The sequence below is a fragment of the Calonectris borealis genome, chromosome 2 (assembly GCF_964195595.1).
Source record: "Calonectris borealis chromosome 2, bCalBor7.hap1.2, whole genome shotgun sequence".
NCBI lineage: Eukaryota > Metazoa > Chordata > Aves > Procellariiformes > Procellariidae > Calonectris > Calonectris borealis.
The window spans coordinates 84,092,630-84,119,872 of NC_134313.1; the positions used below are offsets into that span (position 1 = coordinate 84,092,630).

Here is a 27,243-nt window from a genome sequence, read left to right on the forward strand (position 1 = left end):
TGCCCAGCACACTACAGTTTGGGGCTTCATGCGCCAGCCTACACCTTTGTGTGTAAGTACCCATCCCCTTATATGAAGGTCAGAAGAACTGGTAAGGTCACGGAAGCTCTTAACATCTACAACACCAGGACCAACACTAGCGCTGCTGCCTCAGCTCTTTTAACAAGCAGGTTTTCTCTACACCCACTTAAGTTGGGGAGCGTGCCTTCATTCTAACCAATACGTGTCTTGGGTCACTTTCCTTCAGCAAGATCATACGAAACACCAGTACTCAATGGGAACAACAAAAGCTGTCATCAACAATAACTTCAGAGTTTTAATCAGGAAATCTTTTAGCAGATCATCAGAAATTTTGATTGACATTCATCTAAATGTTATGGTAATTTTGAGCAGTTTTTAGGTAATGAAAATTCATTAAATTCAACATAAACCAACTGTACTGTAAATTATTAATCCAGTCCTAAGCTGGAGCATTAAGCAAGTACAGTCAACTTCTGAGGACAATATTCATCCTGGAGTTATGTTTTCCATCAGTGCATTTCTTCAAACAATTATCACTTAACCCTCCCAGAATCTCTGCTTTCAAATTTTCATCTCAATAGTGCCAGCTAGAAGTCCAAAACACCCAACTAACTTATGTCTGGCACTGCAAGTGAAAACCTTCAATACGCTCCATCTCAGGCTCTTAGATCTGGGATCTTCTCTTGGCCTCCACCATTTTGCAGAATTGAAAACTGAAGATACTTAAACAGGTGACAACATCAACTGCCCACAGGAATGGATTGCACAAAGATGGGCAGCAAGACTACGCATGCGTCTTTATTCATAGCCATGACTACTTTGCCACATATTCCATTTAAGTTATTTTATTTTTTAAGTTAGGCCAACCATCATTTCACTGGAAGAGACAAGCTCCCGGCTCTTCTTCTCATAGACAGGAAGGCACACCAGCATACACATCCCGATTTGATAGGTACCAAGTCCATTCTAATAACAGAATCCTCGACCCAGAAACCATTAAATCCCCCTTCCCAAAACCAGCTGCATGCAGCTCTCTCGGGAACTCAGAATCTGACTTGCACCCGGAAATGCATCTGCTTTGTAGCATTGTTACTCATTCCTGTCTTGAGCATCCACTTTGACTTCATCCTCTGCAGGTACTGCATATCACGCTGCTGAGCAAAGACTGCCCCTTCAGGGAGAGAGGAGGAAGAGAGAGAGGGATAAATGTCTGAAATCTTGCTTACTTACTACTTACATGCTAATCAGCTGTCTGTCCATTCACATCAGCAGCTAGCTATATGTTTTCCTTCCCATACTGGCACACTTTTCATTTTTCTCTTGGGAAAGGCCAGTTCCCTCTATGAATACCCGTGACTGTGATTAAGGGAGAAGGTTGTTTTGCATTCCAATGTGCGATTCTTTTATTTCAAAAGTGGATACAGATCACATCACTGCTCCCCAACTGGAAAAGTATTCTAACTGTCAAAGAACAGTTTATGCTGTATTATTAAATAGCAAGAGTAGTGCTTTTGACAGGCGGAAACCAACAAATCTTGGGAAATTACCAAATATCACAAACACACGTGCTAATGAATTGAAGGGCTTGCACAGAAGCTGCAATGGATTTTAGACACAAACAACTTCCTATAACTTATTCTGCTTGGATGTCAGGAATGAAAGGGAACTGAGCGGAAGACAAAGTACTGCATAAAACCCCACAAATGTGAAACAAACTTGACCTATTTAACTGTAGAGTGATAAAGTCCCAGAACCTCCTCCTTTGCAAAAACCTCACGCTGTTACTTACCTGTCTGACTTGTCCAGCCCAAAGCTCTGTACTGCTGCAACACCCGACCCACTGCTTTCTTATTTTTCACAACAGCCACCGTTCTTGACAGACCAAACCGTTGCTTGTAGTATCTCATTAAAGAACGATGACCCACTCTTGCACCTGTTCAGAGAAGGGGACATCTTATTATGCATAATGAAGCAGCTTCTGAAATGCAGCATTCAAGCATATTGTGAAAACTGTGGAAAATCCCTATGCTGAGAAATGCTTTTAAAAGGTCCAGAACCTTAAAAACTTTAGAACTATTAGGAACTCAATGTAATTACTGTAAGAGCTGCTGTACTGCACTCTACCTTGAAGAAAAAAAAACAAAGAGTGCTGTTGTTCAAGAGGGCCTTAGCTCAGATAACAAACAGGCAGTTATCAGAAAAGAAAATTTTGATCAGGAGAATGAGCAGAGAGGCAATGCTGTTTCAAGTAACCAGGGAAGTAATTTGCTGACATTCAGGAAATCTTCTGTAACTGCACAGTTGGCAGCACTTTTCAGAATGAAAGGGATGAGGTCCCCTCATACAAAAAACACCAAAACAAAAAATAAAAAAAAAAGTGCAAGCAGAAGTGCCAAATGCTATACAAGGCAGGAGTAAGGTTGTTTAAATAAATTAACTTTACTGAACTAGTTTACTAAACTAGTTACCAGCTGCTTCTCTGCAAAAAAAACTACCCTAGAAAAACTACACTAAGTTATAGCCTCTCCAAGTTGCACTAAAACAAGATATGGAAACTCTTGGAGTATACCGTAAGAGTCACATGTTAATGAAGAGGTAAAGCAGGCAAAGGAACCCCCTGCCCCAGTCCACATACACTTTAATGCTGAAGAAGTTGAACTACTTTGTAGTGAAAATTATGGAAGGTGAGGACAAAACCCCAAAGACAATTAGATGCAAAATTATCTTCTCCCTTGCCAAGGGAAAACACTTACAATGATGACCTATGCTGCAGGTAACGGCTGCAGCTATGAGAAATGCAGAGGAAGTATGTCATAACACAAATCCTGTGCCTACCTGAAGGAAGGATCAGCTCCATGGTGTCATCATCATAATCCAACTCTCTCTCTGCTGGGCGCTCTCCAGACACCTCCACATCTTCCCCATCCTTGTGATCAGGGTAACTGCTCCTGTGGAAGAGCAGCAGTACATGATTTATACACGGTGAGCAGCCACAGCTATCCAGACCCATTACACAAAAGAACTGCCATGCACAGCTACAGCAAGCCACAAACATTGTCACGTTTCACCTACCATGGTTTGAGAGTTCTTCCCAGTAGCACCCTGCCCTGAAGAGAGGCTGAAGACAAGGACCACCCTTCCTCCACCCGGCTCTATAACTCAGCACAGTTCTGTTGCTGCACACTTAACAGCGACTTATGGTGAAAAGCCACCACTGTGCAGCCCACCAGCTCTGCACACTGAATGAGTGCTCCAAGAAGCTCCACTAAATCCACCTGTCACCACAATAGGAGGTTATTTCTGATCAAAATGAACACGGCTTAGGATAAGTTACAGGAAGTTCAACACGAGGCCTCTAAATCACAGCAGTCCTGTTTACCTCCAGATACTTAAAAAAAAATCCACAGTAGGTATTAAGCCCACAATCTGCCTAAAAGGTAATGGAAGAGACAGTTATGCCCTTTTATGGTCTTTGCTGGTGCACTGAAATCTAAACTCAGTAACAGCAAACATACAAAACAGAATGCAAAATATATTTTCATGTAGGACTGGTATTAGTGGTCACAGGAGGGAAGAACCAATCGTGTTGTTCTGCTCACCTAGAAAAGCGGTGAACCAGCGATGCAAAATATGCGTCAGAACCAGAAACAGGACTATACTTTAAGAATGAATAATAGTTTCTGACGTAATATTCAACTGTCCTTTTGTCTGTCCCCATCTGTGCTCCACTCAAAGAAAAGCGTCCTCACCTAAAATCATAGAAGTCTGCAAATTCCAGGGCAGCATCTCCATCTGTGAAGAGTTTGCAGTGGCTTTTATCATTCATGTGAGCCTGTACTGCTTCTGTGGAGTAGAAGGACTTCCCTTTTTCATTGCACCAGATGCAGATTTTCCCAATGCCAACTTTCTCTCCTGCAGAAAACATTGACACTTCTATTGGTCTGAATAGAGCCTCCCTAGACAATAATTAACATTTCTCTGATGCAGGCTTCCCAGCTTGCAGGCAGAGAGACCGAGGAAGAGCCTTGAGCCCTTCATTTCCAGAAAAGCCCTGCTGTTCCTATGCCTTGACCATATAGCTCCATCAGGGACAAGTCTGTGCATTTAAAGATTTCATATGACAAGGTATGGATCATTATGTATTCTCAGTAACAAATTTTGTACTTCCAATACAGTTTTCTGTCTGATACTCCAAAATTATTTTATTCTCATTATTATTTGTAGACTTCAAGGAAGATACATTTTTTCTAGCTTTTAGCTCTCTCAAGTATTGTAAACCGATGAGGCAAATACTTGCAACTCATTAGTAGGATAACACAGTTCATATGCACACTTTAGCAATAGAGTTTTGTCCTAAATTTCACGTTAGCTGAACAACTTTCTCAATGTTAGAAAACAACGCGAAACCTACAGGGTACATGACCACACGTTTGCTCAGTGGGGTTTTCTCTCACTCTCCATGGAAAGCCTGTGGTCCTGTTCATGATCAAAATACTAAACTAGACAGCACTCAGATTTTACACAAAAAAAAAAACCAAAACATTTTAAAGTCATATCCAAGTGAAAATAAGCAATAACAGTATATAATTATCCTGATCAAAAAAATCAGAACAGCCATACCCAGGTACTTGATTAGTCCTCTGAGATCCACAAGGTATTCTATGTCTGGAATGAAGAAACTGTGAGCTTTTGTCATATGTGCCACATTTTTCGTGAGAGATCTTGAATGGTGGGAACAGAACAAGCAGTCCGTGACCGGTATGGCCCCAACAGCAGGAGTGCTTTCAGCTTCTCCCTGCTCCTCCTCTTCTTCTCCCACACTTTCCATCTCTTCTTCAGACCCGATATCTTCATCAGAATCCATATCTTCCCAGTCTTTTAAAGGAAGTTTAAAAAAAAAAATTATTTATATGATTACTTCTCCCAAGCAAAACAAGTCCCAATTAAGTTAGAAAAAGTTATCACAGAAAATATTATATTTTCTATTCTTACAGCTAAGTGCCACACAGTCAATTCCAGGTACAAGAATATACCATCGCCAGTAAAACACATTCTTTGCACAGCAAAGCTCAAGTCTGCTCATAAAAAAGTTGGCAGATCCGATATTTTTTCCCCTCCATTTTCTCAGCTACTAACACTTTATTGCTGTTTTGAAGCCTTAAATTTAATTCACCACAGCACAAGAACACATGCATGGCTCATTAAAAACAATACAACTCTGTCAGAATCATGAAAATACTCATTTCCAGCAGTGACTCAGCAGTGAGGGAAAGCTGTTCACACATACATCTTTAACAACAGAGAAGAACAAAGCCAGCTGTCATAGATAGAGTACGTTACATTATAAGTTAGTATATACCAAGATATACTAACAATTTTACACATTTGCAAGGTTACTGCAGAGCTCATTAATGGATAGACGAACCAGCAATCTGATTATACTGCTAGAGGGGTCTAGAAATCTTTTTTAAGGAGTTCAGATCTGAGACAGTGAGCATTTCCCAGTACTCTATTCCTACTGGTCTCCTTCCAACTACCATGCACACAGAGTGTTTGAGAACAGTGCTCCCCAGTGTTGTAGGCTGCTAATTAGAGATCTTTGCTATAGGATATAGTTTAATAATTTTAAAAGCCTGACATTGAATTAACAGGACTTGTAGGATATATTCCTGGACAAACACTTAAAAGGAAAATTAAATTCAGAAACCTACTGAGATTTTAGCATTACAATTTATGACTAACACCTTAATCCAAAACAGGTGCAAGCTGGCTCCTTCTTTAGATGTTAAGATGCATGTTCAGAGGTGTACGTTTCTCCTCCTGTAGAACAGATTCCCTGAATTGCAACTGAAATTTCACCAGCATAAAACTGCTGTAACAGATGTAATAACATGACACAACGGTTTCAGTAATGAAGCTGGCATAGTATGATCCCACTTCATTCATACCTGTCCCCTTGCTGCAGTTTAATCACCCCACTCAATTGTTCCAATAGATGCCTTCGGAGCTGCACTGTAAACTACAGCACTGAAAGCCTCCAGGTTAAAAATAACCCTTTTCTGGGAATTCTGACGCTCTGATCTTTTCAGTTGTCCACTTTCCAGGCTGACCTCCAACGAAGAGCTGCGTCCACACAAGCGGTGAGAGTGAAGCAGCAGGAACAGGCAGTTGGGGTGGCAACTCAAACCAATTTTAATATAGATGCCAACAAGCTGAGAAGCTATGCCACATACTGTCAGGCTAAGGAGCAAACTTTCTCCTCTGGTCTTGATGGGCAGAGAAAAACACAACCAACCCTACTCCCACCTCCCTTAAACAGATCAGTAAAGTGATTGATGGGACAACAGCAAATGATCATGATTGGATTTTTGTTCATCCGTTTTTCAGAAGTAGTTTTAGGGTAATCTTTTATGTTAGCCTTCCTTAAAGGAAACTTCCCCTGGAATTTTACGTGGGAAATAGTGCTCATATTAGTAACTGTTTATATTCAACCTTCACACTCATTAGTATTGTGCGCAGCTGGCAGTCCAGACACTAACACGGAGTCCTTGACTGCAAGCAGGGCCAACCTTAACTCCTTTGTTAAGCTGAAAATTTAATCAACAGGAAAACCTTTTGTGATGGAAAATGCTGTACTCCTACAGAAATAGAAGGAAGCTTTTACACAAAACCAACAACTACATAGCTTACCCCAGGCTGCTATCTCTTGTCAGGATGTTTACTGCCTTACCTTCTTCCATATCCTCTGCTTCCTCTGCTTGTTGTTTGGCCAGCTTCTTTGCTTGCTGTTCAAACCACTGTAGGCGTGGAGGTTTTTCCGATCGCTCTCTACTCTGTGATAAGCTGGTGCTTCCCATAGAAACTGGAGAGCCGCTTGCACTACTAGGAGGTAAAGGCGACTTCTTCGGAGACGAAGACGGCTGAGCTCTGATGGCTTGCTGAATAGCTGTGTTCATTTCATCTTTGTTTACACTCTCTGGGGCCAGGCCCTTTTCCAGGTTCTTTTCATTTAGTATTTTCACCTTCTTGCTGACAGCTTGAACAGCTTTCTTCTCCAACTCCAGGTGCTTCTTGGACTTCAAGTGATTCTCATAAGCATTGAAGGTGGAGAATCTCTTGCTGCAAACTGTGCAGTAAGTGGCAGTGATTTTGTTCTGCTCCTCTGCTACTGCTCTCTGGGCTAGGACTCTCTCTTGGAAATTCTCAGCAGTGACAGGAGGCATGTCAGCAACCTTACGCTTCAGGTTGTACCTATGCCAGTCCGTTTTGTAATGGGCACGCTGAATGTCAGCATCCTTGAAAGCCACACGGCAAGTGATACAAGTGTAGGTCGCCATTACTAGAAAGTGGTGAAAAAAACAATCATACCAATAAAGATAAGTGACAGCCACAAAAAACCCCAAACACAACGTCCTGATGGCATCCATGTAAGGCAGCATAAGACATACAGTTCTTGTACAGAATTAAATTTATTAAACACCAGCATTCACAAACAGCATGTTATGTACTAGAAGGAGCAAAAGAAGAAAAAATACAGGACTCTGTACAGTCATCAGAGATTACTCGTACCACAGCAACATCTGACCATCCCAGCTGTGGACGCAGCACCCACTGTGCTTGACAGGGCTCGGACACAGAACGAGAGAGTTCCCAGCCCTAGCAGCAGTGCTTCAAAAGCTCTGCACTTTTTACTGAAGATCAGAAACTAAAGGTTCTTATCAAGCTCGTGTTCTGCCAACTATAGGCTTCTGAGGAGACTAGTGATTGCTGCAAAATAAGGGTAAAAAGGGAAAACCTGCTTTCACACCTATTTTCCATTTTCCACAGATTTATCAAATGGAAAGAAAAGTTACTGCATTTAAAAATAAAACCCTCTCAGCTATTTTGGAGCAGTGCACGTACTGTCGACAACACTTTACTCAGCAGAACTGTTAATCTGGGGATGCAGTCAGTCGTGTCTAGATCTAGCACTTGAAGCCACTGTTACCCCTCATCTTCCTCCACTTCCCACCCCTCGGCTGAGCTGCGTTACTGGGGCTGTCACAGGACAAATGTGTGACCTGTACAGTGACCTGTAACCGATGCTGTCCTTTCCAAAGCCACACGTTTCCTTCCTTTTCAGTGTTTAATGAAACTTAACTTTTTTAAAACAAAGTTGATGGAATGTCTCCAAAAGCAAAGAGCAAAAAAGTGTGTACTAACTGGAGATCACTAAAGCCACTCCCATCTTTTAACTGATTTAGAAAAACTATGGTTTAATCTGGGAAAAAAAGGAAATAATACATCAGGAGGAGGGCGTCTGAAAGCAGGCAGAGGAACAGCAGCCCCTCCCAGAAGCTACCAACACGGAGAAGCAGCGGTGAAAGACACAAATACGCAGAGAGTTGAAAGGTACTTTACGAAACGTTTTACGAAGAACTGTACTCCTAATCTACTGATTGCGCTATCTGTAATCCTACAGTGACAGAAAATACATTAACAGAAAATAACGGCCATACTATTTTATTTGAAATACTGTAAGCATCCATTCAGTGCAAGAGATGCTTTTTGTTTCAGAGGAAAATGTATTTTCTGCCCACTGAGGGATTCTGACTGCTCTCTGAAGTATTTCCCTCCCACCTGCAGAGCTCCCTATCCCTATCCTAGCCCAAGCAGGGATTTTACTGCCATAAACCAACTGACGCAGAAGCATGCTTGCTGTTAACCACAAACTCCTTGCAGAAACCTCAGAAACAGAACAGTTCGATCCAGTCTAGTACAGGTAGACAGTAGCTACACACCAGATTAACCTGGGGGATTAAAAAAAGCCCAGAAAACAGATCAGAAGAAGAGGTATGTAACTGAGAAGATCTAGAACCATAAACCTTCATATCTGACTACTAAGTGAAGAAATAACGTCTACAATTCAAGCTGCATAAAGCAGAAAAAGCACCTGCAGAATCTCGTGTAGTTACGCCAGCACTTCCCATTACCCGCGTGCACTTTCCCCCACCATTTTGACCCACAGAACCAAAGCACTGAATCCTCCCCTGCGCGGGGCTCAGGAAAACAGAACTTGAGGCACTCACAAGCCTTCAGCCCAAGGCACAGCCAAGTCCTTCGAGACAAACCTGGTTCTCCCCGCAGGGTCTTCATTACGCCCGATTTTAGCTACTTTTATTTGAATTTAAATTGAGCCGGTGTCCATAAGACTGACACACAGAGAAAGGCCTGACTGACAGGCAGGTGTTTATTATATGGACACCAGAAGTGACAGCACGGCTTAAACCCGCGACATAAAATAAAGCAGAACACAACACAACACAACACAAGAAGGGGCACAGGCGGAAGCCGCGAGCCTCCAGGCCGCCGCCAGACGCGACTCGGACAGGACTCACAGTGAGGCTCCGCCCTGAGAGACAGCAACCGACACACCCCAGGCCGCGCGGCCCACCCGCCGCGCCGGGCCGGGCCTCGTCCTCCCCGCTACCCCCGGCGGAGCCGGGCCGGGCCGACTACCGCCCTCCGCGCGGCGCGGGAGCCTCCCCTCCCCGCCGCCAGGCCCCGCGGGACACGCACCTGCCGCCCGTGGGGTGAGGGGCCCCTCCTCGCCCCCGTGCCGGTGCCCGTGGAGCGGGAAGCGCGAGCAGCAAGACGCCGCGCAGCGCCGGGCAGGAAAGGCGGGGCCGCTCCCTTCCGGCAAGAAGGGCCCGCCCCGCCCGGCGGCACCGCCGCTCCCGCCCCCTGCCGCCGCGGAGGCCCCGCAGCGCTCCCCGCCCGTCAGGCGGCCTGAGGGAGGAGGCCCCCCCCGCCCCCGCGCCTGCGGGCGCGCCCAGGGCGGGCCGGGCCGGAGGGGCCGCCCAGGAGCGGGGCTCCTCGCCTGCCTCCACCCCCTGCCCACCTGAAAGCCGCCCCTCCGTCAGGCCGGGCGACGCCGGGTCTGGAAAAATAACTGAGCGGGGCCAGGCCTGCGGCCCAGAGCCACGGTCAGCGTTTATTGGGCGCGAGCCCGCACCGGGCCGGGAGCGGGGATCAACAGGGGAGCGGCAGCAGCTCCGCTGAAGGGGTTCGGTTTCGGTACTGTGGGGCTTTTTTCCTGTTTTGGGAACAAATATACAATTAGATGTGATGAAAGATAAAAACTAACACATATTTATTAAATGGTTTTACAAACAATCAATATAATAATTCCATGTTTACAAAATAGTAATCAGGCTAGGTAAAGTGCTGCAAAATATTTTAAATAAAGACATTTTGTAATTTTCCAGTTTCTGGTTACCCGGATGGGTGGTGGTAACAGACTGTTACGCTGCTCGTGTGCTGAGAACAGACATGGAGACGACAGGGAATTTGTTCAGAAGGTTTAAACAGTCTGGAAAAAGTGCAAAACGAACAAAAAAACAAAACAAGTATTTCTTCAGATCCTATTACTTTGGGTTAAAATCATTTCCCCTCCTCTGCATAGAACATTTTTTTTTTTTTCACAAACAAACTGAAGAATGGTAAGTAGAAGTGTAGTAACAGGCTCGTGGAAAAGCCCTGTGTTATGCTGGATTTGACGCACCTAAGGCCACTGATCAAATGGCAATCACTCCGTCTGTCACTCAGAGGTACTAACGCAAGGGGAAACTTTCCGAGTACAAAGAGCTGAACTGCATCCCACGGATCCTGTCCAGCAGGGATGCGTGAAGAAGCCACTGCAAGGCGAGCACTTTAACCACGCTACTGCAAAAATACACGGCATCCTCGATTTACTACCAGGTAAGAGCACACCAGATCCCATGGCAAGATCGTACCCTGCGTAACCCGACGGGCACTTGCTCACACGTCCACACTCCGTCTATGCCCTCCACGCTGACTACGGCCTTTTGACTGGAAATTGCACGCAAGCAGGCGTTCCATGGAACAAATGCACGTTTCAAAGCTACGTGCTACCTCATACTCGCTCGCCTTTCTTCCTGCCCGTGTATTCAGTTCTGGAAGATGGGAAGGTGACAACCAGTGCTCGGTAGGAAAGACACTGTGGACCATTGTGATGGGAATTTTTAAGTAACTGCTATTTTGTGGCTGCTGCTAGAATACAGCAAAATGAAGGTTTCTTGAGGGATTTCCAACTGAAGACAACGTGGAAGGGGTCTCACAAAGGAGAGAAACCTTTTCTTTGTGTTCCGCTGTCAAACTGCTGGCAGTGGAATGTATCGTGTCCGAGCAAAGTGTTTCTTAACGTGCGGTTGTTTGGGAGGGAAGAGGTAATTTCCTGCAGAAAACTAAGCATCTTTCCACTACCTGAGGAGGAATATTAAATGTTACAGAATTACCTCCTTCCCATTACACAGTATTCAGGGGCTTGAATGTAATCGACTACCACGAGAACAGAAAAATAAAATTCTAAAGACACTCAAATAAGCAATTATGCCCCTAAACTTTAATGATTTGCTTGTTCAAGTTTTGCTTTGTTTTTCTTTCTGGAGAAAAATAAAATAAATTGAGACTTGTACTGGAGAAAAATCAATCTATTTTTTTATCTTGAAACCAGAAAATGGATCATTTACAAAAAGTCCAAGAAACTCCTCCAACTGCTTTTCCTCCTTGATCTAATCTACTATTCTAGAAGAGTGCCCCTGCGTTACATACTTCTACAGCCACAAGTATTCTTCATAAAACGACAATAAAGTGCATGCTGTTGCAATGCCACCATTGACAGCCAGCTAGTCCGCCCCATCAATCCTCTCCAGAAGAGCCTGTGAAGGATGGCTCCCTCCCGCCCCTCCCCGTCCCCTAGCCCGTTTCTCCTCCTGGCACCAGTACTCCTGCACAAGGAAGCACACAGTTGTCTGGGTGTCCTACAAAGTTTCATCAGCAACTTGGAAGTTGAACTCTTCTAACTATATAGATTGTCCTAAACATGCAGCAAGGAAACGAGGCTTTTAACTCATCTGAGAAATTTAAATGGCCTTTGAACCGACTGATTTCCCAGCAAAAGCTTCTTTTGTTTTTTCAAATGGGAAGGACAGGCTGGGGGAAGCTAAAACGGAAACTTAACAACCAATGCTGTGGAAGTGATGCGGCCATGTTTTTTTAATCAGTTCCAGAAACTCGCTTTTAATGTTAAGATGTTATAATTTCAAAAGCTGCATCTTGTGGGATCTATATCCAGCATCCACTTACTTTGTAATGGATTTGATAATGAAGGCACAGGCTCACTTTTTTACTGGTAAAGGACAGCAAACACGGTCAATATGCATTACTGACACAAAAGCACAAGCAACAATAAAGCTAGTGTCAAAAATTCTCAGCATCTTTCCTTTCACTACACTCTTTTTGGCCATCTGCCTATTTTTTCACCTCAGAAAGAAAAACAAATTAAAATGGAGTTAACTTTAAACACAGGTTTACCTACACAAATGTTAGTGGAAGATTTTTATAATCTGTTGCTGTACTTTTTGAGGGTCCTAGATTACAGTATTCACCTCTTCAAATGCCAGCAAATGGAAAATCACTTCAGTAGTAGTAGCAGCTGAATGGTCCCTCAGCTTTGCTAATGGTTTACATCACATTAAAAAAACTAGCTTTACTTCCTCCTATTTCTTTGATTACTATTGCTTGGTATTACAATTCAATTTTGTCACAGGTGAACAAAAAAGCCCTAGAAAAAGTTAAATAAGTTACCTGCTTAAGATCCCATGCCACTCACTGAGCATGTGTGGAGTTTAAACTGGCAAATAATTTAAACAAGTTCTTTTTTGTTTGTTTTAAATTACATGCCGAGAAGAAGATTCTGAGTGTCTTCTGTAGTAAATGACCTCACCGAATACTTCTAATATCTTAAAAGATTCAGCTTGCAACACAACTTTTGTTGCAAGTGATGGCAGCTGTCCTGGGAAAAAACCACAACAAACCCCACAGAATCTTGAATTAAGGAAGTGGCACCTGAAAAAGCCTTTTCTCTTTTTTTTTTTTTTTTAATTCTAACCTCTATTCCAAACAATAACTACCCTCACCTGCTCCCAAAAAGGTTGTTCGGTTTACATGATATTAACTCTTAAATATAAAAATGTGTTGGCTGACTTTACATGGGCAATACTGCCAAGAACCAGACTATCAAGGAACACAGCAGGTGGTCAGTCAAATAGCATGCCACTTTACAACTCTACAAGCCTAAAACAGCAAAAAACTTGGAAATGCATCACCATATCCAAAATAATTCAAAGGTTTTAAGTATGAAATCAAGTTCTTTGATAGTGTTGCACACATATTTAAACTAGAGTTGTGCTGGTTAATGTGTTTCATATATAGTAGATGCACTATACATAATGCTAACTGCAGGGATTCATACTTCTCGGTATGATTGAAGGAGGTGAGATTTAGCTAATCTCATCGCAATCCTCTGATAACTTACCCTCACTGTGTGAATCATTAATTGTATTACACGGTTGGCAACCAAGAGTAAATAAACGGCCGATGTTGAAAATTTGGCTCAGGACCCCAAAATACATGGTTGGCAAAAAGATAAAAAACACCCCTCTCCCAATTCTTTTGAACAACTGACCTCCAACACTCATCTGCAACCAAACAGTGGATAGATAATTCATTTCCATGCTATTACATCGAGGTATAACTACCAGAAACATTAAACTATCAGTATCAGCTGATATTTATCCAGTTAATTCACTCTGCATAAGGGAAATTATTACAACACATCTAAAGGGATAGTTAAAGCTTATAGCTCAGAATTTTCCTTTTTTTTTGCATTTGATTTTTTTTGTGTGTTTTATGTTTAATTTCTTCTATGTTACCAGCTGCAATTTCCAGGTTAATGACTTCCAAGCAGATTTGAAAGGAAGCCTGAAGATTTTTTCTTTTCCTGGGATTCTGCTTCTTGGCCTTGTGAGAGTCCCAATTCTTTCTCAATCTGCTCAAGCTCAGACTGGTCAAGCAGTTCAAAATCATCAGCTTCCTCTGTGTCTGTCTCCTCGCTCAAACTGGGCACTGCGTGTGAGGGAGCTTGCTGTGCGGACTGCAACTGGTCTTTGATGGCAGCAGACACCGCAGCTGCGATGACATCTCCAGCAATTCCACTCATTAAATTAAAGGTTTGGTCACTGGTCAAAGGCAAGGAGAGCCCTGCAGTGGACGGTCTCTCTTTACTCTGTCTGGAAGCATGATCCACCTTCAAATATGTTTGTTCTTTTTTTCGTTTTTGCTGGATGGGCATACCGATGCTTGAGTCATCGTCATCATTTGTTCCGGCACCATTTTCTAAAGAAGGAAATTCTGAAAGATCTCTAGCGAAAGCTTCTTCATGATCACTAGGTCGGTCAAAATCTATTACAGGATAAACAGAAGGAAACAGTGTTAGCAAACATGAAAGGCTTCCCCAAAAAAGCAGCTAAATGTAAAAACGCAATTAGTAAGTTTTCCTTTAAATACATTTACTAATTCATAGTCTAGTAGTCTTCTTTAGTCTTAATGGAGAGGAGCTTTGTGTTACATCTAAAATAAAATGGTTTTGAGGTTGTAAACCTACTACCACAAGTCACCTGGTACCAACCTAACTGAGAAAGTTGTTTGAGGATAGTATCCTTTTAAAATGGTATCTAGCTGTATATGGAACAAGCCACGCAAATCTTCAGCACAGCCAGTTCTAAATACACCAGCCACATAAAGTCCTAAAATTCATAATGTCACAACAGGTCTTTAAACATTTTTCTTCACAATATAAATAAATCACAAATATGTAAGTGTGTATGAATGTATTACAAGTTTTTAAAACACTTGTAGAATAAAAAAGAATGTTTACACGTTTAAATAAAGATATAAAACCAATGTAAAGACTTAATTTATAACTTTTTCCTTTCTTGGCCAATGCTTGTATTAAATAGGAAACAGAAAATGGAAACTCTACAGATGACTAGGATAGTTTCACATTTTCAAGAGGATAAAAAGCAGAATGTCAACAAATAAAAGATTAGATTTTCATGACTGCTTTAATTGCATGATATTTGTTACTGTAAGTGTGTAAAATACACTGACCACAGTACATGGCCTGTGGAAGAGACCTAAATGAGCATAGGGGAATATTTTGATCTAGTATTTGAATGAGAAGGTAAAAAATAATCACTTTGAACTTACTTTCTATGAAAACAAGCAATAGGAGCATTCATAAGGGCTAAGGAAATGAATCCTAAAAATGTCTGGTATGTCATTTTCTCCATTTTCTTTAGGAAAAACAGGCTGGGAAGGTGAGGAGGAAGGGTTGTGCTGTATGTAGAGTGCTGGCTCAAATGCACAGAGCTTTGAGAAGAGATGAGCCAGTCCTCGGATGCATCCCATCTGGTCTTGCACTTGTGTGTATGTCCCATTTGCTGAAATGCTCCATGGGGGGAGAAGAGTGGATGTTGTTTATTTTTCACTTAGCAAGGCCTTTAATGCAGTTTCCCACATTATCCTTACAGCCAAGTTGGTGAGCAAACTGGGTAAGTGAACTGTAAGGTGGGTGGAAAATCGGTCGGACTGCCAGGTTCAAAGGGCTGTGATCAGTGATACAAGGTCCAACTGGAGGCCAGTTATTAGTGGTGTCTCTCAAAGGTACTTGTCCTGGTTTCGGCACGGGAAGCTGAAAAGTCCTTGACTAGTAGACTACTTAGCAACAACGGAAAACATCAGTGTGTTATCAACATTCTTCTCGTACTGAATCCAAAACACTAAGAAGAAATTTAACCAGGACAGTATTGAAGCCAACACTGTTCAATGTTTTTATTAATGACTTGGATGACAGGAGGGAGTGCACTCTCAGCAAGTTCATGGACGAAAGGAACTGCTGTGGGGCAGGTGTATTTGATATTCTGGAGGGCAGGTCGCCCTCAGAGGAACCTCAACAGGCTGGAGAAATGAACAGGCTGGAAAGGAACATCGTGAAATTCAACAAAAGCAAATGTGAGGTCCTGCATCTGAAATGGAATAACCTGTGCAGCAGTACATGTTGGGGGCAACGAGACAGAAAGCAGCTTTCAAGAAAAAGACCTGTGGGCAGCAAGTCAGTGGTATGCCCTTGCAGGAAGGAAGGCAAACCACATACTGAGCTATACTAGCAAAAACGAAGTCAGAAAGTCAATGGAAGGGACTTCCCCCCTCTATTCAGCACCTGAGAGCGCACATTTGGAGTACTTTGTCCAGTTTTGACCTCTCCAGTACAAGACAGAGAATGAAAGACTGGTGTGAGTCCCCTGGAGGGTCAGCATGATTATCAGGGGGCTGGAGAACATGACATATGAGGAGATGCTAAGAGAATGGGCTTTGTTCGGCCTTAAGAGAAGGTGGCAAAGGGGGGATCACATAGTTGTCTTTAACTACCTAATGGGAAGGTATAGAGAAGATGGGGCCTGACTCTTCTTAAAGGTGCACAGTGGAAGGATGAGAGTAAATCAACACAAGCTGAAACATTGGAAATTTTGACTCACTATAAGGAAAAAACTTTCTCATCATGAGGGTGATCAAATATTGAAAATGGCTGTCCAGGGAGGTTGCTGAATCTCTACCACTGGAGATGCTCAAAATTCGACTGGTCATAGCCCTGAGCAACTTGATCAAGTGGAACCTGCTTTGAATAGGAGGTTAGATGAGATGAATGGCTCATTCCAACTTATGATTCTGTGATCGTACAATGCTGACTATTTACAACTTGAAATATTAACAAAATAATTTAAATTATTAATTTGGCCTGTATAATGTCGTCAAGTAATATCACCCTACTTGTCATTTACAGTGAACTTTTCCTAGAAGAGGAGAAATGCAAGACAAGTAGAGCAACAAATCCACAGATAAGATTACAACAAATTACTGTTGTCCTTAATCTTTATTCAGGCAAAGTGCTAACTGAAAGCTTCGTCTGTAAAAAGTAAGAACTTAAGGATCTGGTCAAGATCAAGACAAGTGCTTGAGAATCTTTTCCTAGTCTTAGTCTTCACATCTCATTCTGGCTCATTGCTGGCTGTCTTCATCAGCATTCTAGTAACCAACACCTAGTAATACTTTCTTTAATTGGCTGTTTAGCAATTCAAAGTATTCACTTTTTCTTCCTCAGCTTTTATTTGTATACTCCACAAAAGCATTGGTGCTAACTTAAACAAGGTTTACTTGTTTAAAAGGTTTGGTGGAAGAGAGCGCTAAATCTGGCAATTATTGAATGTGTCGGTTTTACCCACCACTACCTATTTAGAGACTTACTGATGTACTTTATTATTTTTAAGATGAGGACAGCTCTTACACAAGATGTATCCAAAATTATATAAAACACTGGAATTAATTTTGAATTCATTGTAGGGGGAAAAAAACCAACCCAAAAAACTTTTGTCCTCAAATTCTCTAATTGTTTTCAGTTCACTTACATGACTGCAATTCATTGATGAAATAGATGAAGCCATTACATACCATCAGATGTGTCTGTCTGTGGAGAATACCCCTCAGATAAGTTAAAGGTCCCATTATCGGTCCAAGATACTTCTGATACATCTGTGTCAGACACTGACAGCTCTTTGGCAACAACTGCAGGACTAACCTAAACATGAAAAAGTCCCATACATGGTATTCTTATACTCAAAAAATTCACACTACAGGAAGTCAATGCTGAGATACTGAAAAAGAAGCCTCTTGCATGTCATAGCAATATAAATCAGCTCCTATTTAAGCTTCAATTGTAGAAACATGAAAATAACAGGATTATACAACACTTAGAATTGAAGCATCCCTCTTTGTAGTAACTGAAAGCTGTATTATACTAAAGACACAGAAAATTCCAATTATTCATTCTGAAAGTAACATCCTACTGTAATGAAAACAGAATGAGCCTGCAAATACAAAATACACATAAATGTAAAGAAATGCATAAACTTGGATCAAAAAAACCCCATTATCTATAAGACAGTCAAAAATTAGCTAAATAAAAAAATCATTATCCTTTACGAATTTATCCAACAATATTCAGTTATGTCAGCTACAAATTTTTATCGCATGGGATATAAGTTTATCTTTTTTCAGAATACAAAAACACCTTCAAAGCGATCACTGTCAAAATCAGGCTGTATACACTACTGATCAAATACTGCATAAGGATACCTAGAAAACTGTTTTGTTTTTTTTTTATATCAACCAGTGTTCTGATTATAATGGAAAATCCTTTGCCATACAGTTATTTAGAATATTAAAAGAGAAAAGAGATATTAGAGTGTTCTCATACATATCTAGAAAGATATTTATAGATAACATACTGATTTACACTATCATTGAAAATGATCAGACAAGTGATTACACAAGGATCTGACAAATTACATAGGTTTTCTATGAATGTTTCCCTTTTATATTTTAATTTGATAAAAATTAACTGCAATTTCACTGTTGCTAATAAAAATAGCCGCCTTTGCTATTCTAGTTTAATCATTCCACAGCCAATACAAAATAAACAAATTCTTGTTTAGTAGGCCAAAGAAACCATTACCTTGAAGGCCAGAAGTCACAAATGCAGTAAGTTAATTACTATAAGCCTAAAGGTGGAGACTATGAATCACTTTTAAAGCATACTGCGTAGTTCAGGAACACAGCGTCCTGGGCAGGTTAAAGGCTTCCACAGAAAACAGAGACAGGAGTCTAGATACTCTCCATTATCTATATAGATTTTAAAAGCAAAATAGGGCTGACTGGAAAAAAGTCACCTTAGGACACAGGGCTGATATGTCTAATTCACTGTCATCTTCTGTGGTTTTTGTTTTTGCTGTTTCTGAAAGAAAAAAAATATTTTTTATGCTACTCATGATAACAGACTTTGAGGTTCAGCATGCGTTCCCTGTCACACAGCTTGCGTAGTACAGTAAACTTTCACCTGTTGACACAGGGCATCATTTACATCAATCATATGCTACTAAGGTGAGGGAAAAAGGGCTGATTGAGAGGCTAGATATTTATCAAAATATATCATCCAGCAGCCAAAGCGGGAGAGAGATTGTTGCTCTGAAATACATTCCAACACATTTATTTACTCAGTTTCAGAAGTCTCTGTTGCTCACCGTAATATAATGTTCCCTGGCAATATATATGCATGTTTTAAACTACACTGCTGGTACAGTGCACAGTTGTAACATTCTGTCAAAACAGGCAGCGTAGTTATCCCAGCACATTACTTTTACATCAGAACATGCAATTTTCTAGATAATTTTGTGTAATCTTCATTCACGAAACCTTTCTTCTTCTTTGCACCCAATTCCCCTGCATTCACAACATTTATATGCAAATATGCATGCAAAGCATCCTCTGAAGTCTGGTAGAATGCTGCTCCTAACAGATGAACGGAGACACAAATTTTGCCTCCTCTCTCTGAGAATAGTCTCATCAATATTTTAAACCAATATAAGCTGAAAAACAGAGTCATATTATTCTTGGTTGCCTGTTTTTGCAACTTGCTATTTCCTCTCTTGTGCCAGTACAAGGGTTTGTGAACCCATGTGGTGAACCCAAGTGGTGAACAAGGTAGGGAACTTGTCTGGGTTAAATTAAACTGGAGGGTGAGAGGCAGGAAAGAACAAATCTAATCTCAACCATTTTCCCAGTGCTGGCTTACGAAATATATGAAACAATAGCCTGAAATCTCTGGCAGTTTCACTTAAAAGTAGAACAAGGTGGAATAATACATGAAAGACACTTTTCAATGCATTATTCCCTATTTCCAACAACTACTGCATTACACGTAAGAGAAGGGGAAAAGGCAGAGATGGTTTCTCTCACTGTGTCTGAGAGGAACAGCACACTGTATAATGAATGGTTACAAGAAATGCATGTTTTAAAGCAGAGAGGAAGTCTACTGATGTACCGCTAACTAAAAAGGGTAGGCTACCTGCAAGTAATGTGACTACACTACAAAGGTTTAATTACCAAAACTGTAGCACACATAAAAAGTAAACTAAAGAGAACATCCTTCATATAAATATTTTTCTTGAAATAACTTTATTACTTAAAATCTAAAAGTTTCCAATGTTATAAAGATTTCAGGTGAGATAGGTGAGATTTTGTTTTAAACTGATTTCTCCCCTTTCTAACTAAAAACTTCGATTAATTTGTAGCTACTATCGTACTGCAGTTCTTAAATGTTTATTGAGTATTTAGGGAAGAAAAAGAATTCTCGTTGCTGTTGGGAGTGAAAACAAGGTGAATTTAGATACTGGAACAGAGTTCAGTCTCTTACTGAAAGTTCTGTTATGTATTCATTTTGCGTTCTTGAGTGAGCCTCTCTCTTGGATAAGTTTGCGTTGTGTAAAGAGAGATACGCATTGCATGCTTTATAGTAAGTATTTTTTTCTGAAAACCTACAAGCAGTACATCTAATCAAGTATGAAGAGAACTATCAGTCTTGCCTTGTTTCGTTCCACGAAATATTTTTTTTTACCATACCCAGACGTCTGACGTACATTATCACTCCTTATAAAGCTAAGAATGGTAGCCAGATTCAAAGCCAACTGGCTTCACAGGACAGACCAAACTGTCTGCAAGGTGAATAAAATTTTCTCCGCATACAGAAGTACATTACTTGGGACTATACGTAATTACTCACCAGATCTCTCTTTTTTCTTCTGGTTGATATACTCCACTATTCCAAAATCTAGTTTCATCACAACAGTCTTAATTTTGTTGCACACTTTCTGTCCAAATTCATTGCACTTAAGGAAGGGACATAAAAAGGCACACAATACTGTGATAAAAATGAAGACAGAGAGAAAAACTGCATTGAAATATTGCTTTTTAAGAGATTACTCAATAAAGATTAAACAATGCATTTGTGTAAGATAACTACTGATTTTACATAATGCAATTAGTTTTACATAAAAAAGCACTGTGAAATGCCCATGTCAGAGAAACTGTTGATGTCAAATCCAGTTTCTAGGAGCCATTCCTACTCGTTGCAGAAAACAGTGTTGTATCCATATCAACTGACACCTTTTTTACTTCCAGTAAAGAACAATTTATGATCACTATTACATTTATCAGTATCTTGATTTAGTCTGATTTTGATATCTCTACCTGAGAAACACGACTATGCAACATTGTGCCAGAATCAACAAGCTGAAAAAACTTGTATGCTGACTTCCGTACAACAAAAAGCACTTGTCAGAACCTACATATAGATGTATAAATGTGTATATATATGCATGTGTGTGTATATATATCTCTAAATAAATAAAAAAAATACTCCCTATACAGAGACCAAATAATGAACAAACCACATACATAAATCATGATTGAAAAAGAGACTATACTTACGCAGGACATAGGAGAGGACAACTCCAGGAATGTAACTTCCCAAGACAGTGAAAAATGTACATACACTGCAGACTAATAGGCAAAACTGGCAAAAACATTAAAATTGGCCATTAACATTAATCTTAATGTTATTTAATATTAAATATTTAGATCATTTTGCAAAAGAAAAATGTTGCATGCTAAATGAAATCTAGAATGGAGTAGAAAATGGAACTTTTCTTAAAAATTAGGAAATACTTAAACACTTCTTGTGCAAATAAGCATCAAACAGTTCATTTTGGCTAATTAGGATGTACCCCCTCTTCTATTATAAAAATAGGCTATTTTTATTCATTTACTGTAAAGGTTTAACAAGCTCATGGTTATTGCTAAAATTGCTAGAAATTACTTCACCTTCATTACACAAAAAAAGGCTAAACAATTGATATGCAGAAAAAAACCTCAAATCACTACTTGAAGTATTACAATACATACTTGCTGCATGCTTACAAAAGCAAAAAATTCTTCCAATGAGTACAGTTCCCTCCCCTGTGTTGCTTCGTGAAACTGTTTTCTCTCATATGCTGGCAAGCATTCTCTTGATGCTTGTTGGCTACTCCAGCATCCCCGAAACGACAAGACTGAGCTGAATTTTCAACATAAAACTTGAGATTCAGCCTCTGCTGTGACTGAGACATATAGTGCATCTCACAACTGCGCAATTTTGAGTACAGAATTGATCTGTTGGAAGTTTACAGACAGAATCCATTTGCCTTTGGAGTTGAATTGCAATAAAATGGTTAATTCAAAGAAATTTTGCACAGAGCATCAGTGCCTAATTTGCTTATAATTATAACAGTAAAATAATGACATGGCTCAGAGAATGAAATCAGGAAAAAGAAAGGAAAACATGCTGTCAAAATTAGCTTTTCTAAATCAGGATTAGATATATTTTAACATACAGTTACTGTGTCACGTTACTACATGACAAAATTACGGGACTGCGTATACTGATACCGCATTTCCTTACCTCAATATACACCTACTTCTTTTAAATATAACTTTATTATCCTAAACACATAATTTCTTTTTGTATAATGTATACATCTTTGAAATGTATTTCATCCTGTTGCTCATATGTATTTTCAGTCTAAACTCCTAATATTTGAGTGTGGTACTACATACCTCCAATTTGCTAATTCTGAAGGGCCTGTTTCCAGGAAAGATTTTGTGGCAAAGTTAACTGAGATCAAAAGAGGGGGAAAAACCTCCTAATCTCCTTTCAATTTTTTATAATTAGCAATACAAGTATAAAAATGAAATCTACTATTGCCATGATATACTTCTAAATTATTTATATTTTTTTTTGGAAAAGAAAAATGCGTCACTTTTGGCTAGAATAATCTTCTTCCTAGTAGGAAAGAAGAAACCTTACTCTTGCTTGCCTATTCATGAACTGGGTTCTCCAGCTCAGTCTTTCCAGTAAAAAATTGTGAATAACTGTATCTGTATAGAAGAAAAATTATCACAATAAAATAGGAAGGATTCTCTTCTATCATATAATACTTGTGCAGCCATTTCTGAAAACTAAAATTATTTGGAACAAACGTGTATGTTTAGGAACTGTGTACTTTTCCTGCTTTTTCAAGTTTTTATTAAATTGTGATGTTTTAAATTTCCTTTCCATTGAATGACTGGTGAGGTTCCAGCAGCTCTAAGGGGAGGGACTGTGAGCAGCTTTGCTCACTGATGACCTAGTTGTGTTCTGCCCCGGAGGAACTTAGCAGAAACTCAAAACTGAATGTATCATAATGTGTATTTTATTTTTCAGGTGTTTAGTTTTTTTAAATCTATGTGACCAAACTGTTAATCTTACTTGGGAGTGCTTACCTTGCCAGGGTTTTGTTCCTTGAAGTGGGACATTTCTTGAAGAAATACAAATAAATTCATCAGTGTTTCTGAAATGCACTGATTTATTCTGGGTCTGTAGTCTTGCCTGGAATTGATGACTTTCCAGCTGAGTAAAACAAACAAAAATACCCAACAAATTTGGTTATAGCTCATATGAAAGTTGAAACTGGTTGAAAACGTTTGAAGCCTTATCAACTTCCAAGCCAATCATGTTGTAAAGCTATAGCCTCCAGTGATCAAATGGCTGCTACTATGCTAGAGATACCTGTGCTCATTTCCGCATATTTTATATTGGGCTAATTCCATCTTTTTTAATCAAATAAATTCTGTTCAGTAGTAGCAATTCTTAGTCCTACAAGCAATTACAGAAGAAATTACTGCTTATTTATTCTGGCCAAATGAAAAACCTGAGTTCAAGGCACAGTTGTAATCTAAATTAAGCAACTGAACCCCAAACTTGTTTCTTAATATTGATTTTTTTTTTTAAATATATACCACAGTACTTTTCATTGCCACAGGATGGCCATACATATCAACGCATTTAATTTCATGCATATAATCCTTGTGCTTTTTCTTTTCTATTTTTTGTGTCGTTCTGCAAACTACGGAGATTGTTATCCAACTTAGAAAAAAAGAAACTGCTCTTGAAGTCTTGAGGTTTACATTAATTTCCTTACTGAATTTTTGGTTTTCTATCAGATTGAAAGGACTGTTTCTAAACAGCTTATTACTGGTCAGTCCTTTTAATAAAATAAAAAGAAACTGTACTGATGAATTTGCTCAAAAACACGAGAAGGCATATGCATCTAATTTGGGGTTGATCAGTTTAGACAGTATCGAGTTTAAATTATCACATCATATATCTTTTTGGAGTAGACAAAGCATCTGCAACAAAGTTGTTTTATGAAACCACAAAAGAAAGGAAAAACACAGGCAGGCCAGTCAATATCAAATCAAACTGGTACAAAGTATGGATGTACCACCATGCAAATATTCAGAATATGAAGTAAATTCTGCACCAGTTTTACAAAGTTATCTTTCACATAATTCACTGCTCAGTACAAACTCTTTTGATCAGAGCGAATGCAAGTAAGCCACAAACAATCCCACAGTCATTTTACTCTGATAAATAAGCCATTAAATGTCCAACACATCACTGCATTAATAATAAAGTTTTGTCATAGGCGGATCATATTACAGGATAAATCAAAAACTACGTTACAAAAAAAAAGAATGTACAAGCGTTGGTGTGCAGCAATAAGGACAGACACATAAACTGTCAGATCAAATTGCCAACTCAGATTTCCACATAATTACTCTGCTATTTAGCTACTAAAACACCACAAGGCCCTGTTAACCCTTCTTCTTCTTATTCAGAATGGAAATGCCGTCTGATAGTTCCCTGGAACAACTTGAATTTTAGCAAGCATCAGTGACTGATGAGATTTTTGCTATTTAAACTTCACCCTGTATGAATTTGGTGCTCAAAAGTAACATTTAAACATTTGCTTTAATATTAGGAATACTAAGATATGAAATTTTTTTTTTGTAGTGAACATAAGACTAACAAAAAATTATCTATCATCACTTGTAAAAATACCTGCAGCGATTAAAAACTTCCACGTTAATATTACCCTTGTTCAACAACAGATTGCTTAGTCATTTTTATTGGCACATATTGTAGAAGTTAAAAGCCATCATGAACATTTGGACTTTTCTCAGTTGAAAGCTGGTTAGTAGGTTGCTTTTGTGTACCTTTTCTACTGAGGACACAGGCAAAACCTACCTTTGCTGTATTGTATTTTATTAGCCATGATTTAATGTTAATTCTTACTAATAAGGCACCATTACGTTTTAGGATATGAACTTGTTAACATCTCTCATTTCCTGATATAAGGACAGCCATGAAGATTTTGAAGTTTTTGAACATTTCTGTCTTACAAATTGTATTTTTGTGAGCCACTGGCAAGATTGATGCACGTGTACAACAGCCCTGATGTCCACAGGCTATCGAGACTCCTGGCTCAGGTCTTACTTCGGAGTTTTATTCCCGTAAGTGACAGACATAATGGCGCATACTTAAATTTAGAGTACTGCTTTTTAATTTGCTTAACACCTAACATTTTTCAAAACAGATGTGGATCCCTACATAGCAAATTTAACCCTACCAAAATAGGCTTTTTCAGTCTATAAAGCAAAAGCGTACAGTAATGTTTCTATATGGGCATGAGTTCACACCCCGCTTGCACCAAGACTGCACTGCAGATCTTACTAGCAAGAGCAACTGGTTTACTTAAGACAGCCCAAGGAGATAATGGTTGAAGGAAAATGGATTTGAATTCTGGAAATTATTTACTTGAAAGTTACATGTATAATTGCACTGGACTACAAGAGATATATTGATTTTTCCTAAAAAGATAAGCTTCTGACTTGCTTCTCGTTGTAGGGCTGGGGCTATATGCTGACACTACACTGAAAGAGAAGTGGCATGGCAGCATGCAAGATATACTAACACAGCACTGAAGGGATGATTATTAAAAGGGTCAGTGGCCTAAATTAGGCAGAAGCTTTGATCAATGAATCTTGATAGCAAGTAAAATAATGTAGTCCACACTGTTTATTACATTATAACATCAAACGAAAGGAAAAGTTTGCGATTACGTTATTACCTCAGATTTCTGGTCACGGATTAATAACAAAACTAGGCAAAGTATAAGTATATATATACAAATGTCTATTTCACTTTATTTTCCAACTAAAAAAAAATTTCTATTAATAAATCTTCAGTTGTATAATCCAAAAGATATGTCACTTCTATTTCACAAACTATGATAAAAGGAGAAAGCGAACTCTGAATTTCAAACCCAATGTCTCAGCAAAAAGAACACCAAATTTAAGTTCTTCTTAAAATCTTTAACTAAGATTTCAGCCAAACCCCAGACAATGTGTCTGACATGCAATTCAGCAAGGCCTAAAGCTACTTTTTCTTACAATTATAAATTCTTGCTCTCATTTCTCTTAAACACACAGGATAAGAGGATTTTGGGCTTATGCTGAATTGTACACTTTGGTCCAACTGCTGCCCACATTTAAATTTGTGAATTTTTACATACTTATATCTAAGCCAGGAATAAGTCGTCTTCTCCCACATACATGATACCCGTTTTTACTCCACATAGGAATGTTACATACCTTCTTTTCTGTTGCACTGTAGACATATTGATTACTTGGAAGCAGCTTTCCTAACATAATAGAGATTAACCACCTTCTCCTATTTTTAGATACTTGGTCTGAGCAGCTTCATTTTTGTAAAAAAGTCAGGAATAATTTCGTTCAAAAATGTCTCTACACACATGGAGAAACTTCATCTTTCTCTATACCTATATTTAACTACCGTACAGCAACTTCGCCACGAGGTGGTGACACAGCAACATCAGTATTAGAGCAAGGTTTGGGAGCCATTTCAAACAGAACATAAAGAGCATGCGTGGGGGATTCATGTTCAAACTATTGTATGCATAGTGGAGTGCAGAACATGACTTAAAGAAAAACTAGTATTTCAACCACCGGGTAAAACTGATTAAAGTTCAAAACCGAAACTGTTGCCCTATTCCTGACTTCATTATATTATTTATTATAGTATAGTATTTATAGTGTTGAGTAGTGTGATTTCCTCTTACATTACAGAATATTCAGGGTGAGGGATTTTTCCCCCCTTCAAGAAAAAAGTGTAAACAATTTAGAATAGCGTACCTGAAATTCATAGGATGAGAGTCTCATGTCTTGGACTAGGTAACTTTTGTAAGACAGAAAATGCAACGTATTTTTTCAACCATGCCTGGCACTGCATGCAGGTATTTGCCTCTGACAGAGGATGTAAATAAAACCATTAAATAACTCATGAAGAACACTACAGGAACCCAGCTGGAGGGATTAGCAATGTTACACAGAACTTTTTGTCTGTATCCCATCCACAATAGTGATTTCAATTTCCATCCTCTCTGATAATTAACAGCTTGAGAAAAGTAGTATACAAGGGTTTTGTCTTAT

The 27,243-nt window shown here is 39.5% G+C and overlaps 2 protein-coding genes across 4 annotated transcripts in view; both read right to left on the bottom strand.

The window, feature by feature from the left end:
• Positions 1 to 850: 850 nt before the first annotated feature.
• Positions 851 to 9,700, bottom strand: ZNF622 (zinc finger protein 622). 2 transcript variants are annotated; one of them, XM_075142486.1, is made up of 7 exons: positions 9,580 to 9,700; positions 6,752 to 7,360; positions 4,642 to 4,896; positions 3,771 to 3,933; positions 2,857 to 2,969; positions 1,811 to 1,954; positions 851 to 1,192 (listed from the first exon to the last, which is right to left on the bottom strand). In XM_075142486.1, the coding sequence occupies exons 2-7, from the start codon at positions 7,356 to 7,358 to the stop codon at positions 1,065 to 1,067; spliced, it is 1,410 nt and encodes a 469-aa protein (XP_074998587.1). In that variant the 5' UTR covers positions 7,359 to 7,360; positions 9,580 to 9,700; the 3' UTR covers positions 851 to 1,064. The 2 variants fall into 2 exon arrangements, with proteins under 2 accessions (XP_074998587.1, XP_074998586.1); XM_075142485.1 differs by lacking the exon at positions 9,580 to 9,700 and adding an exon at positions 9,090 to 9,509.
• A 429-nt stretch (positions 9,701 to 10,129) lies between these two features.
• Positions 10,130 to 27,243, bottom strand: part of RETREG1 (reticulophagy regulator 1) — a 68,509-nt gene continuing 51,395 nt past the window's right edge. For both annotated transcript variants that reach the window (XM_075142488.1, XM_075142489.1), the window contains 6 exons: positions 23,173 to 23,299; positions 21,304 to 21,388; positions 20,597 to 20,734; positions 18,708 to 18,772; positions 17,431 to 17,557; positions 10,130 to 14,325 (listed from right to left, as the gene is read on the bottom strand). In XM_075142488.1, coding sequence (XP_074998589.1) covers positions 13,814 to 14,325; positions 17,431 to 17,557; positions 18,708 to 18,772; positions 20,597 to 20,734; positions 21,304 to 21,388; positions 23,173 to 23,299 — 1,054 coding nt within the window. In that variant the 3' untranslated portion in view covers positions 10,130 to 13,813. The remainder of the gene's footprint in view (positions 14,326 to 17,430; positions 17,558 to 18,707; positions 18,773 to 20,596; positions 20,735 to 21,303; positions 21,389 to 23,172; positions 23,300 to 27,243) is intronic.

Bases quoted from the DNA above. Each gene is read 5' to 3' on its own strand.
- ZNF622 (XM_075142485.1), bottom strand. From the start codon at position 9,156: ATGAAGACCCTGCGGGGAGAACCAGGTTTGTCTCGAAGGACTTGGCTG. The intron at 4,897-6,751 runs GTAAGGCAGTAA...TTCCTTTAAAAG, and splicing joins AGCAGAGGATATGGAAGAAG to ACTGGGAAGATATGGATTCT. The intron at 1,955-2,856 runs GTAGGCACAGGA...TTCTCTGAACAG, and splicing joins GGAGCTGATCCTTCCTTCAG to GTGCAAGAGTGGGTCATCGT.